This window comes from Brachyhypopomus gauderio, unplaced genomic scaffold (genome assembly GCF_052324685.1).
Source record: "Brachyhypopomus gauderio isolate BG-103 unplaced genomic scaffold, BGAUD_0.2 sc66, whole genome shotgun sequence".
Classification (NCBI taxonomy): Eukaryota; Metazoa; Chordata; class Actinopteri; order Gymnotiformes; family Hypopomidae; genus Brachyhypopomus; species Brachyhypopomus gauderio.
The window spans coordinates 1,410,373-1,422,623 of NW_027506887.1; the positions used below are offsets into that span (position 1 = coordinate 1,410,373).

General features: G+C 47.2%; 1 protein-coding gene across 12 annotated transcripts in view; it reads left to right on the forward strand.

The window, feature by feature from the left end:
• Positions 1–12,251, forward strand: part of magi1b (membrane associated guanylate kinase, WW and PDZ domain containing 1b) — a 96,445-nt gene that overhangs the window by 59,730 nt on the left and 24,464 nt on the right. For 10 of the 12 annotated variants that reach the window (XM_076989157.1, XM_076989164.1, XM_076989156.1 and 7 more), the window contains 8 exons: positions 711–915; positions 1,481–1,563; positions 3,193–3,228; positions 5,080–5,137; positions 5,720–5,805; positions 6,853–6,966; positions 7,612–7,797; positions 8,166–8,807. In XM_076989157.1, the coding sequence (XP_076845272.1) occupies positions 711–915; positions 1,481–1,563; positions 3,193–3,228; positions 5,080–5,137; positions 5,720–5,805; positions 6,853–6,966; positions 7,612–7,797; positions 8,166–8,807 (1,410 nt within the window). The remainder of the gene's footprint in view (positions 1–710; positions 916–1,480; positions 1,564–3,192; positions 3,229–5,079; positions 5,138–5,719; positions 5,806–6,852; positions 6,967–7,611; positions 7,798–8,165; positions 8,808–12,251) is intronic. The other 2 variants (XM_076989167.1, XM_076989162.1) reach the window with 1 other exon arrangement.

Here is a 12,251-nt window from a genome sequence, read left to right on the forward strand (position 1 = left end):
GTTCTGACTGCTATTCCACCCATGGCTTATACGTGCTATCTGTTATTTCAGTAAACTGTCCTGACATGGCCATATTTAGCGACATCACAGAAATGACAAGAACTAACATCAAGTCAATTAAAATGTCAGTGTCAGTTACGACGTGATTGTAATGATCAAGGAACATGAGTCAAAGTAGTAATTGTAATTTTAGAAAATGGGAGATGGAGAGAAAGAAAACACAAAGGTAATCTCTCTCTCTCTTTCTCTCTCTCTCTCTCTCTCTCTCTCTCTCTCAAGCCTTTCCTTTTCACACATTCACATATGTAATTTAGGAAACTGATTCATTTTAATGTAGCAAGAGGCATCACAAGTTTCAGTTCTGTGAGAATACTTTTGTCAACACTTTTGCTATTTTAAAGGGCGGTTGTGCATTTTCTTTTGAAGGATGTGTGGGTGAGGGAGTAGGTGTAAATGGCATTTTAGCACCGCTGGTAAGTCAGGTGCTAAAGGGTGAAGTGGTGGGTGTAGTAGATTACTGCACCCCCAAACAGACAGACGACTTCACAGTAGTAGAAGAGAGAGTGTGTGTCTCTAGCCTGGACATTGATGTGTGCTTCACTAAAGCCCGTCACACACTGGTCTTTGTTTGTAACAGTGCATGTGCTTGGATGTAGTGCTCATTGTGTGTGTGTGTGTGTGTATGTGTGTGTGTGTGTGTCCACCTGCAGGAGACTCGAGTGAACCTGACGAGCACCCCTCCGTGCGACCTTTCACCCTATCCCAGCGACTTAACAACGCCTTGGCGTCAACCACGGACAGTACCCAGAACACGCACACACACCCCAGCCACCCCTCAGACGAGGACCCGCTGGGCCCTCTGCCTGAGAACTGGGAGATGGCTTACACCGAGAATGGAGAAGTCTACTTTATAGAGTAAGAGAGAGCTTATTCACACCGTTATTTTGGGCGTGTTTTTAATTGCTTTGATGAAACTACTTTGGCTGTTTTAGAGTTGCATAGTTAGCAGGAATGTTAGAGGAATGTTCCTTATTGTTAAAGGAACACTAACAGTTCTAGCCCTAATGGGCACCTAGCATGTGTGTGGAACATCAGGCCGACATGAGTTTACCAGCTAGTTACTGTGAGGGGGACACATTGTGATCCGTGTGCTAAGGGAAATATGCCTTTCAGCTGCTGTATTCACCTGAATGTGCAGTTATTATATTGTTTTGCTTAAACTCAATTTATTAATAAAACTCATATTAATAATACAGATGTCAAACTCCGCCCCTTGTGGTGATGACTGTGATCTGAAGACAGCCAGTTCTCTTTCTTCTGCCTCGTCATCTTGGCTTCTGGTGATCTAACGGGGCGTTTCAGAATTGAGGGTTAGGCAGCTGTGTTTTGTCCCGCACCACAGCAGGGACGAGACACTGTTGTGCAAGATGTTGTCATCATGATGTGCCTCATCAACATTCTTTCTGGTGTGTATTGGCAGCCACAACACAAAGACCACTTCCTGGATAGACCCACGGTGCCTGGACAAGCCCCAGAAACCCCTGGAGGAATGCGATGATGACGGTAGGGACAGTAGCTCTGCCCCTCCCCCATGGCTCACCTGCCCCTCCCACATCCCGTTACCTCTGTTGCCCCCTCCACCAGCATGCACACATGCTCAGACACAAAGTATACATAAACAGATGGCGGCTTTAGGGGTCTCTAAGGAGCATGAGTAGATCAGAGATGTACGTTTCTTTTTGGCATGTTTGGGGGTTAGTTTTATTTAGGCATATTAGAAAAAACAGAAAAAAACAGAAAAAATGTATGACATCCATTTTAGACTTGAATGCATTTCAATACCATCCTTGATCTCTGAATGTATTTCCACACTTGTATACATCTAACTCATGTAGGGCCTCGATGGCCTGTAGGTGGCACTCTTGAGCTGTGGTAGGATTTCCTGCATCCATGTAATCCTCAGCCCTGTTCAGTGACTTGACACAGACAATTTAAGTCTTAAGTACAAAATGGATTATTCACTTTATCTACCAAAACTGAAAGTTAATACGACACTTCTTCTCCTCTCTGGTTTAACCACGACCCCACCACCCAAACACACACACACACACACTTCTGATTTCCAATCAGCGTTAGTTTTCAGCACGTGTTGAATTGGATTATTCTGAGTCAACGGCTATGTGGCAAGGGCCCTGTGTTTTTTTGTTGAGAGGCCCGCAGTTTCCACCTGTATGGTCTGTTGACTTCTGTGATATTTGACTGCTTCCAATTGCCACAATGCATATGAAGAAAGCTGATTGATTTAAGAACAGCTATTTCCTGTCCAAACACACTCATTTATGTACATATAATGGGTTAAAGCTGACTCTAGATCACCTACTTTATATCACAAGTGCCTTTGATTTCTCGTTGATTAGTGAAGTCCTTTGTGTAAGCTGGGCACAATGATCACAGGATTGTCACGTCCAAGCACTTAACTATTCGTGCAGAAAACTGCAAAACTGGTTGCTTTCGCTAGATGCAGCTGTTCTTTAGATACGATCGTAAGCAGTATTTAACTGTTTAAATGTTGTGTCCATTTGCTCTAAAGCCTCTGTCTGGAATTCCTGCGTTCTCCACGCCCATTTTGATTGCTTCAACAGAAGCTTTGAAGAAGCAATGGCCTCGACTCAAACACACAAATTTGGTTTCCTGCGCTTTGCTAGTGCACTTAAAGCTAATCCGGGGACGTCTGCGGTCCTGTTATGGCGATTCCAGATTGGGGTTTTAAACGCATTCTGTCTGTCCTCTGGGCTTCCTCACGTGGCTCTGGCCCTGTTTAGCATAAAGCTGCCCAACTGTTATTTGCCTATTAATTAATGAATAAATGAACTAATCATGTAGATTAAATAGAACGATAAAGAACGTTAATTGACTGGCCCAGTCATACTCCTTCCACACCTTTTATGGCCTCTTGTGACTCCTGCGGCAGAGAAAAGTCGAGATTGCGATGTGCCAAACTGGAGCTGCTCAGTAGTCCTACAGCTCCCCCTGCTGGACAAGTATACAGTTGGGCATCTTTAATCTTTGATTGAATCTACCTCTCTTCCATGATTGATGATTAACTGTTTTTACTGTCACTCCCTGTACCGTTTTTCTCTCACTCTTCTCCCACTGTACACTCCCTTTCTTCCTTGCCTTGTCATTGAGAAGAAGGAGTGCATACCGAAGAGCTGGACAATGACCTAGGTAGGCCACTGGGGAGACTGGTCTTTTCCGCCACTCACGTAAACTGCGTTGACCCTTTCTCTAACCTGCTACCACAAACCCGATCGAAATGGCGTCAGAGAAGCATCAGAGTTCCTTGCACAGACTCGTGTGGACGCGGTAGCTCTGGTGCCTGCGTGTGGCTAATCCTCCTTTATCCACCACTAATTACTTCCTGCGTTCAATTTGTTTTTCATGTTTTTGATCAGAATGGGTCTGACTGGAAAAAAAAAACATTTTCAAACAATGTGCTGTCATGTTCACTGCACAACAATATATTAGGCGCCGTTCTTGCCAGGAGGGTCCTGATTTTCGTGGGTGTGTGTATGACTCGATTTCATCAATGATGCGGCCCGCGCATCCACAGCTGTTCCGGTGATGTGCGTCTCACGTCCACGCGTCTCACGTCCACGCGTCTGCTACCGTGTTGCGTGTTCACAACTGAAGAGCGTGGCTGTGTACCAGGCATTTTGTCAGTGTGTTTTGTTTGTTTTTGACCGAGGCACACTGGCAGAACACAGTCAGTGTATTTCTAACTGATTTAACTGGAAGTATTTACCACATGCCATCGCTCATGTTTTTGAAACAAGATGCACTGCACCTTTGGCGACACACAGGAGATCGGGTCCTAAGATAAGACTAGAAGCTTCCCAGTTTATGATTACCACTTAAAATCTCTATCTTCGGTACTAGAAGGTGGGTATGTAAATCGCGCTCTGGTTAAGTGCTGCCCTTTTAAAAAAGCCAATCTGCAACCGACCTCCACCGCTCAATATAAATCACTAGATGAGATCACCTCCGATCCGCACGAAGGACCATGTTCTGCTTTATCCCTCTCTGGAGAGGACTTCAAGCAGCCAGGAAACGTAGCGGGCAGCCCAAGAACCTAAGCCCAACTAAAGCAGCGATCTCGGGCATCACTTACTGCCTCAAGTGCCCTCCGGTAAAATTATTTTTTGCAGTAGCTAATGTCGCCCAGCGCAGTATTGCAGCGACGGGTGATTCTAGGGATGAAACGAGTAGGGCCTATGATTTGAATTTAGACAAGTCCGCTTGACTTCTATACATAGCGTACACAAAATACGCCCTCTGAGTGCTCCATAAAGTTACCTGAAGATTATTTGTAAGCAAGTGCCGACGTCTGACATTTGTAGATTCATTAGAACAGAGCGTCTGTCTGAATCATTCATCATCACTGCGAATAAGAGACTTTCTGCACAATGAAAACACACACGTATGCAGTTTGTGTCAGCCGGCCAATTAAGGAGCGATCTAGAGGCCCGCCAGCTCCCGGATTTATAGGCATTTTTTTGGAGAAATGTATTGCAATGTCTTATGCACTGCGTTAAATTTCAGTGGGAGAGTCTGTATGTGTTCAGTGGCTATAGCACTTAGAATTGCCCATTTGACCACTGTTAAACCACTGTTGGCTCATGCGTTCAGTTTGTATTCTGCAATGCGAATGCCTGATCGGGTAAACTCGAACGGAAAGCTGCAGTTAACGAGTATACGAGTATAACGAATGCCCGACCCGTCAGCTGCTACATTCTGTAGTGCAGTCGGATGTTCTGGTTCGCACGCAGAATCTCTGACGCAGTGAGACTTTGTTCAGCTGTTATTGTCTGCTTGTTTGAGTTTGTACTTAATTTTTTTTCTTAAGGGGTACAGATGGGCAGACACTGGCAGTCTAGACCGCCATGTTGCATTGTGCTTTGCAACTAGTGACACCAGCGTTGGGATTTGTGGTGTTCCTGTGTAGTAACAAGGTTATTCTCATATCGTTAGTCATTTCCAGTTCATTTCCAATCATTCTCTTGTACGTTTTCTTCCTAGAGTTGCCTACAGGCTGGGAGAAGATTGACGATCCAGTCTACGGAGTTTATTACGTAGAGTAAGTAACGCTAGTATACAACCCAAGAATGAAGTCACTGTATTCAGGCTTATGAGGATTGTATCTGTTCCATTTTGCATTTGTACCCATGATTAATGTCTATATTATTATTCAAAATGAACTCTTCTGATATCTTTGTCACTCGGTCTGTCTCTTTCTCTGTCTGTCTCTTTCTCTGTCTGTCTCTCTCTCTGTCTGTCTCTCTCTCTGTCTGTCTCTCTCTCTCTGTCTGTCTCTCTCTCTGTCTGTCTCTCTCTCTGTCCGTCTCTTTCTCTGTCCATCTGTGTCTATATGCCTTCTGGGGAACTTGGGGGCTGTAGAGCGTAACTGTGACCGTGTGCATGTGGCTTGATGATGGTCAGTGCAGTATCTCTGAGCCAGAATGGTTCCTGCTCTACCCCTTTTGTGTAGCTTTTGAAAGGCGCATATATTGTTCTGGAAATTTTCTGCCACGCAATTGACTGAGCCCTTGTACAGCAGGAATCTGTCTGTCAGTCAGCCTCTGCTGGTCATAACTACGGGGCTGCACTTCTGTTAATTGTTTGCACACTGTGCTAAAGTCTGTCTGTCTGTGTCTCCCAGTCACATCAACAGGAAGACGCAGTACGAGAACCCCATCCTGGAGGCCAAGAGGAAGAGGCAGTTGGAGCAGTCCCAGCCAGCTCAAGGTGAGGGCTACATCCCGCATGTGCCAGGTCTGTTCCTGCGCCAGCCCCGCACGACAAACCGCTTCCCAGGACGCACACCTGTCACTCTGAATATCCCACTGAATACTGAATGTTTTTTTGTTTTCAATGTAGGTTGTCATTGTCATTCATGGCTTAAAATACACTTTACAGGTGTATTTGGAAGAGGTTTGCTGCTTACTGTTTTCTTTAGTGCTTCTCTTATTATTTTGAAGTGTGATAAGGTTCTTGTTTTGTTTGGCTGGATGTGGTAAGGTACTGACACTGTGATTGGCTGGACCTGGTATGGTTCAGATGCTGTAATTGGCTGGACGTGGTGAGGTTCTAATGTAGTGTGTTTCTGTAGGGTTTTTAAGAGCGTGAATTGTGCTGTTAATGCTGCATTTTTCCACTTTAACCTTCTGTTGGTTCGGTATAAACAGACCTTACATACACATTACTCATTAGAATTAATACTGTGTAATAACACAATACTAACAAGTGATAGCTACTCAAGTATTGGCTTATTCAGAGACATTTTTGCATGTGATGGATTTCACATTGCATCAGGATTGGCCCATGGCACACAAACCGACCTTTTGTGACCTTTTGTTAGTAGTCTCCAGAGTCCAGCAGCATTATTGGAGTTTGCTTGTAGTAGCTGACTTGTTGCTGCCCTGTTCCATATTTACCATGTCCTGCAAAGCCCTGCTATAAATGCAGGCTGGGCCTCGCGGGACTTGCCTCGGCTTGATTACCCCGCACTGCTCCTTTTCTTCGCCCTCTCGTCTCACTCTCTCTTTAGCTTTGTCGCAGATTGGGATATTTTATTCTGCTATTGATCGCAGTAATGCTGAGGTCGCACAACAGGATATGCACTTACTGTACCATACAGGCTCAGATTAGGAGGGCAGCAGGAATGGTATTTCCTCTCTGCCATCTTGGCTCCATCTCTGGCAGTTGCACTTTGGTTGCACCGCTTGCCTTGGGACACGGGTGCAGCTGCGGGGCGATGGATGCAGCTAAGCAGCATTCTCCTCGCTCTTTCAGATTGGGTAGAGGATCATTCACCAGGAGTTCCAATAGCCAGCTATGCCGCCAATCAGCAGGAGACCTACAGGGAGCCAGGCTCCGCCCCTCCACTGCCTCCACTGGGAGCTAAACGTATGGGACTCCTCCTCACCTCTCAGGCTGCATCACTAAACACTGAACAGATAACACACACACACACACACACACACACGCTTACACTTTGGTGGTTAAAGTTTATCATGAGGCCAGAGCTAGAGACCAGTAGTTCAGGGACATCTAGCTCTAATCTTCATTGTTTCTCTTTGTTTCTCTCTCTGTCTCTCTCATTCTCTACCTCTCTCTCTCTCACACACACACACACAAAATTCTCTCTTGCTCACTTATCTTTATGCTCCCTTGTGTGCTTTGAAAGGCCTCCTATTTATCTTTATTAGAAAGTTCATGAATATTTCACATTTATCGCTCACAGACTCATATAATGGGATAACGGCCATCTCACAAAACACCAAGCAGGACTTTTTCTGAAGGCTATCAGCTCTTTCACATGGCCAGTATTTAGTAGTTTCCTCTGAAGGTTTAACAGAGCCATCGAAAGATAAGAGATTGTAACTGATACAAGGCATTAGTTGGGCTCAGCTAGTCATATAAAGCTTTTAAAATTAATGAAATAATGAATAGATTTTTTTAAATGTCTGTGTGAATGACAGTCTCTCTCTCTCTCTCTCTCTCACTCTCACTCTCACTCTCACACACACACACACACACACACACCTGCAGGCGGGAAGCCGTTCTTCACTCGCGACCCGTCTGAGCTAAAGGGGACCTTCATCAACACCACGCTCACGAAGAGCAGTCGAGGGTTTGGCTTCACGGTTGTGGGCGGCGACGAACCCGACGAGTTCCTCCAGATCAAGAGCCTGGTGCTGGATGGGCCCGCTGCCCTGGACGGCAAGATGGAGACAGGTAAGCACATAAGAGGGGGCCACGTGGGGGCCCAGACAGGTGATGGTGCCTCCATGAGCTGAAATGCCGCTCAAGAACAGCGGCATATTGGCTAACACACGTTTTAAGGCTTTCTTTAAGGATATAATTTTATAATTGTTCCATTTTCTTTTAACAGTATCCTTCTGTAAATGAGACATTGCTTTGCTTGCTGTATAACAAAATAATGTATAAATTGGCCTAAAAATAAAGAGCAAATTGTTTTTGTTCTAGTACTAAAGAGCTTTTGTGTGTGTGTGTGTGTGTGTGTGTGCGTGTGTGTGCGTGTGTGTGCGTGTGTGTGCGTGTGTGTGTGTGTGTGTGTGTGACTACTCTGTCTCCACCCTTAGGTGACGTTATCGTCAGTGTAAATGAAACTTGTGTATTGGGTTACACACATGCCCAGGTTGTCAAGATCTTTCAGTCCATCCCCTTTGGTTCTGTGGTGGACCTGGAGCTTTGCAGGGGCTACCCTCTGCCCTTTGACCCCGATGACCCCAACACCAGCCTAGTGACCTCTGTGGCTATTCTGGACAAGGAACCCATCATCGTCAATGGACAGGAGAGCTACGACTCCCCGTCCAGTCACGGGAGCCAGACGATGGGTGTGGGAGTGGGGAGCCTGAACGGAGCCTCCGACCCAACGCGACCCCGTAGCCCCGCCGATGAGGTGTCTTCCGACGGCTCTCATGAACGCTACCCCAGCGACGTGGTGACCCTGGCGTCATCCATCGCCACGCAGCCCGAGCTGATCACGGTGCACATGGAGAAGGGTGACAAGGGCTTTGGCTTCACCATAGCGGACAGCCCGTCAGGAGGGGGCCAGAGGGTCAAGCAGATCGTGGACTACCCACGATGCCGAGGGCTGCGGGAGGGCGACATTATCGTGGAGGTGAACAAGAGAAATGTGCAGAACCTGACGCACAACCAGGTGGTGGATATGCTCAGCAAGTGCCCCAAAGGCAGCGAGGTCACCATGTTGGTCCAAAGAGGTGAGTCTTGCAGGCTTCTGCAGCAGCATTACGGGTTCTTCGGGCATTCATGGTGCCGGAGGAGGTTAGCAGAACCTCGCCAGCCTTCGGGGCTTCTCTGGCCTAGCAGGCGTGGCCTTGCATGAGTCACAGAGGAAATGGAAGGAAATTGCATGGGGCGGTTCAGCATGGCTTCGAGTGGGAGAAAACCCCCGGCCTGTAGGGCACAAGGAGGCAGCCTTTAGCCGTTACTGATGGCGAACGCAGCGAGCGTGTGCACGTGCCTGTGGGGCTGTGCGGAGAGCGCACGCTCTGGCGTGAAATGCATTATTTAGCGCGTGAATGGCGGCGTGCGGCGAGGCACTGCAGGAGCTTTCGGCCTCTTTCACCAGAGCGTCTGAAAGGAAGCGAGAGAGCGCGGCTGAATCGCCGGCTTATTCACTCGAGAAACCCAAGGCCGTCGGTACAGCTCTCCGAGGCATGGCGAATTAGCATTTTTAGCACTGTGATTGGGCGGTGCAGGCACGGGGGGCTGTGTGGAATTATGTCGGGATGAAATGAAAGGCCTCTTATCTGCCCTTTTAGTCTAAGCCTTTACACCGGGAACAGGAAATTGCCACGCTGGCTTGGCAATCGCCAAGGCCACAATTTTGGCATTTTGATTAAATGGACCAATTAGTCATTTTCGACAATCAAAGCTTGTAAAAGCGAACCCAAGTGAATTGTGCGTGTTTTATGGCCCTGTGTAGGAAGGGCGGAGATTAGATGCTTCCATAGCAAGTGGCGCTTTTGCAAGCTAACGCTTAAAATATGGCCAAGGAGATGTTTAATAGCAGCTCTGAGCTCTAAAGGTGGTGGTTCTGTTCTGAGGCGTTGGGTCCATGTTTATCCTGGTCTTAGATCATTGATATCTGTTTTGTACACATCTATCCTGATTCTGAGTTTGGTTATATTGGCATGCTGATATGGGAATATGAGTTTCGAGTTTCGCGCACGTGTCATGAAAGATAATCAGATTATCAGAGGCCGGTTTAGATGAAGGCTCACCTTAGATGAGGTGCATTTGCATTACCCGTGTGTCCGTTACATTGGGGTGAAGGGCAGGTGTAAAGGCTGATCTCAGGTCAGTAGTACATGAGAATTGCTGGGATTTGGCAGAGTCTGTGGACCTCCTATCGGGAGGATCTGCCCAGAGTATTGTAATTACTCTCTCACCTTATCCTTAATTACACGCTCTCTGTGTGAATCAGCAGGGCAACTGCGCACACGCAAACACGCATTAGTGTGTGTAAAATGCAAGGCTGTTGCAAGGCGTCCAATTAGAAGGCTTCGTCTGAGAGTCACTCACTCGGATAATCGCACAGGAAGGCAGCTGACCATGTGAGCCAGGCTGGTGACTCGCCCATATCTGGATCACACACACCCAACTCCTCCTACACTGACTTGAGGCTTTGTTGTTCTAGCAAGCCTTTCTCTGTGTGGGACAGATTGAGTGTGCGTGTGTGCGTGTGTGTGTGTTTTCTAACCATTTTGACGAAACAATTAAACGGGTGTATTGTGGCAATCTGTCCCTCTCCTCCATCTCATGCTGGCCCCAGATGATTGATGTGCTGTTTGTCTCGGCACTACCACAAATTCACCTTCCCTCCATCCCAGCAGCTTGTCTCATTTTACCTTTAAAGGGTGCATTCCCTTCTCATCAACGGCTTCAGTAATGAAATTTAAGCTTTAATTGGTCTCCAGCAGGCAGTGTGTCACGGGTACAGTGCCGGCCACACCCACGCCTTCCCAGGCTGCTTCCGGCCGCTCCCCTACGAGTGGGACAGAGAGACGTCTGTGAGGCAGCGTGGTGTGAGCATGGGTGTGGGGGCCACGGGTGTGGGGGCAGCGCTCCTCTGCACCGATGGGCTTCTCTTATGAGGAATCAGCTGTTGGACCTGCCGTCCCTCCGTGGAGCTTCTGTGAGCTCCACCTCACACATCAGACGGCGGCCAGCCACATCCTTATCTCTCACCTGCACCGGGCCCATGCCAATTAGAGAGAGGGAGGGAGAGAAAAAGTGGTGGAGGCAGAGGGGCGACTGGGAGAGCAGATGGAGAATGAGTGGGTGGAAAGAGATGGAGAGAGTTGGAGAGATGAAGAGGTTGAGAAAGACGAGTGGAGAAAGGGATGGAGAGAGATGATGAGAGATGGTAAAAGAAAATGTCGAATAGAGTGAGTGAAATGTGGGCATGTGCACGCATTCCTTCTAAAGCCATTGTGTGAGAGCTGAATGCAGAAATGCTCAGAGTAGCATGCTGGTATCAAAACTAGAATGAGCCGTTGACCCCTGACTAGTGCGTCATTATGCCAAGTGTATCGGTGCTTTCAGTACAGCTGGGGTATGAGGGGTGCCCAGTTACTGACCGCGATCCTGAAAGACTGTAGACCCTGCTAAATTAACACTGCACAGTATGTATATCTCTTTAACAATTCTGAACCTTTTCGAACCTCGTTTGCTTGACTTATCCAGATTCCTGTTTGATGTTGATGTGATTTGAAATGTGAGGCAAGTTCGTTGTAAACAAAGGAACAACATCATAATAGTTTCTTATTTTAAATGTCTTTTAATAAATACACTATATTTATTTTAAAATGTTAAAAGTTTATGTAGTTAATTTTGGCCTTTTGATATTTATGAGTAACAGAGATTTGTTCAGATCTGTGTTGAGGGAACAAACAGGCTCAAACTTAATGCTGCACCACCAACACTGTGTTGGCGTACGCTCTTTGCCCCTCCCCGGTGAAGGATGACTGAATCGCTCGGACAAAAGGAACAAAATCATTGTTTTGAAAGACATGATATGAGCTCCGGCTTCCGCACGCTCAACGCTGAGGTTTTTGCTGACTCTGCACAACGCACTAATGGTCGACATTGTTTCCCAGAAAAGCGCTGAAGGAATAAATGTGGATGCCAGGGGAACGTGCCCCGGGGGCCTCGCGCTGTTGGATGATCTGTTATGAAGGGAATGTTGGCGGGAATGGTTTCGATGATGATGATGATGATGATGATGAGGTGCGTGCCAGCCGGCATCTCCACCTCTTGGTCCGAGGGGAGGAGCTGTATCACAACTCGTTTTGTAGGCGGTGGTCTGCCTGCATTTGTCCATGGAGCTTTCTGTGATCATGAGGGAAGAGATAGGGGATACACACACACACACACACACACACACACACACACACACACACACACACACATCACATTTATCAGAAGAAATATGTAATAAGTCTGTCATGAGCTGGTGACTTTGTTTGAGAAGCTTGCCCTGTCATTGCCACCTGTGTGTGTGTGTGTGTGTGTGTGTGTGTGTGTGTGTGTGTGTGTGTGTGTGTGTGTGTGTGTGTGTGCGTGTGTGTTTGTGTGTGTGCGTGTGTGTTTGTGTGCGCGCGTGTGTGTTTGTGTGCGCGCGCGTGTGTGTGTGTGTG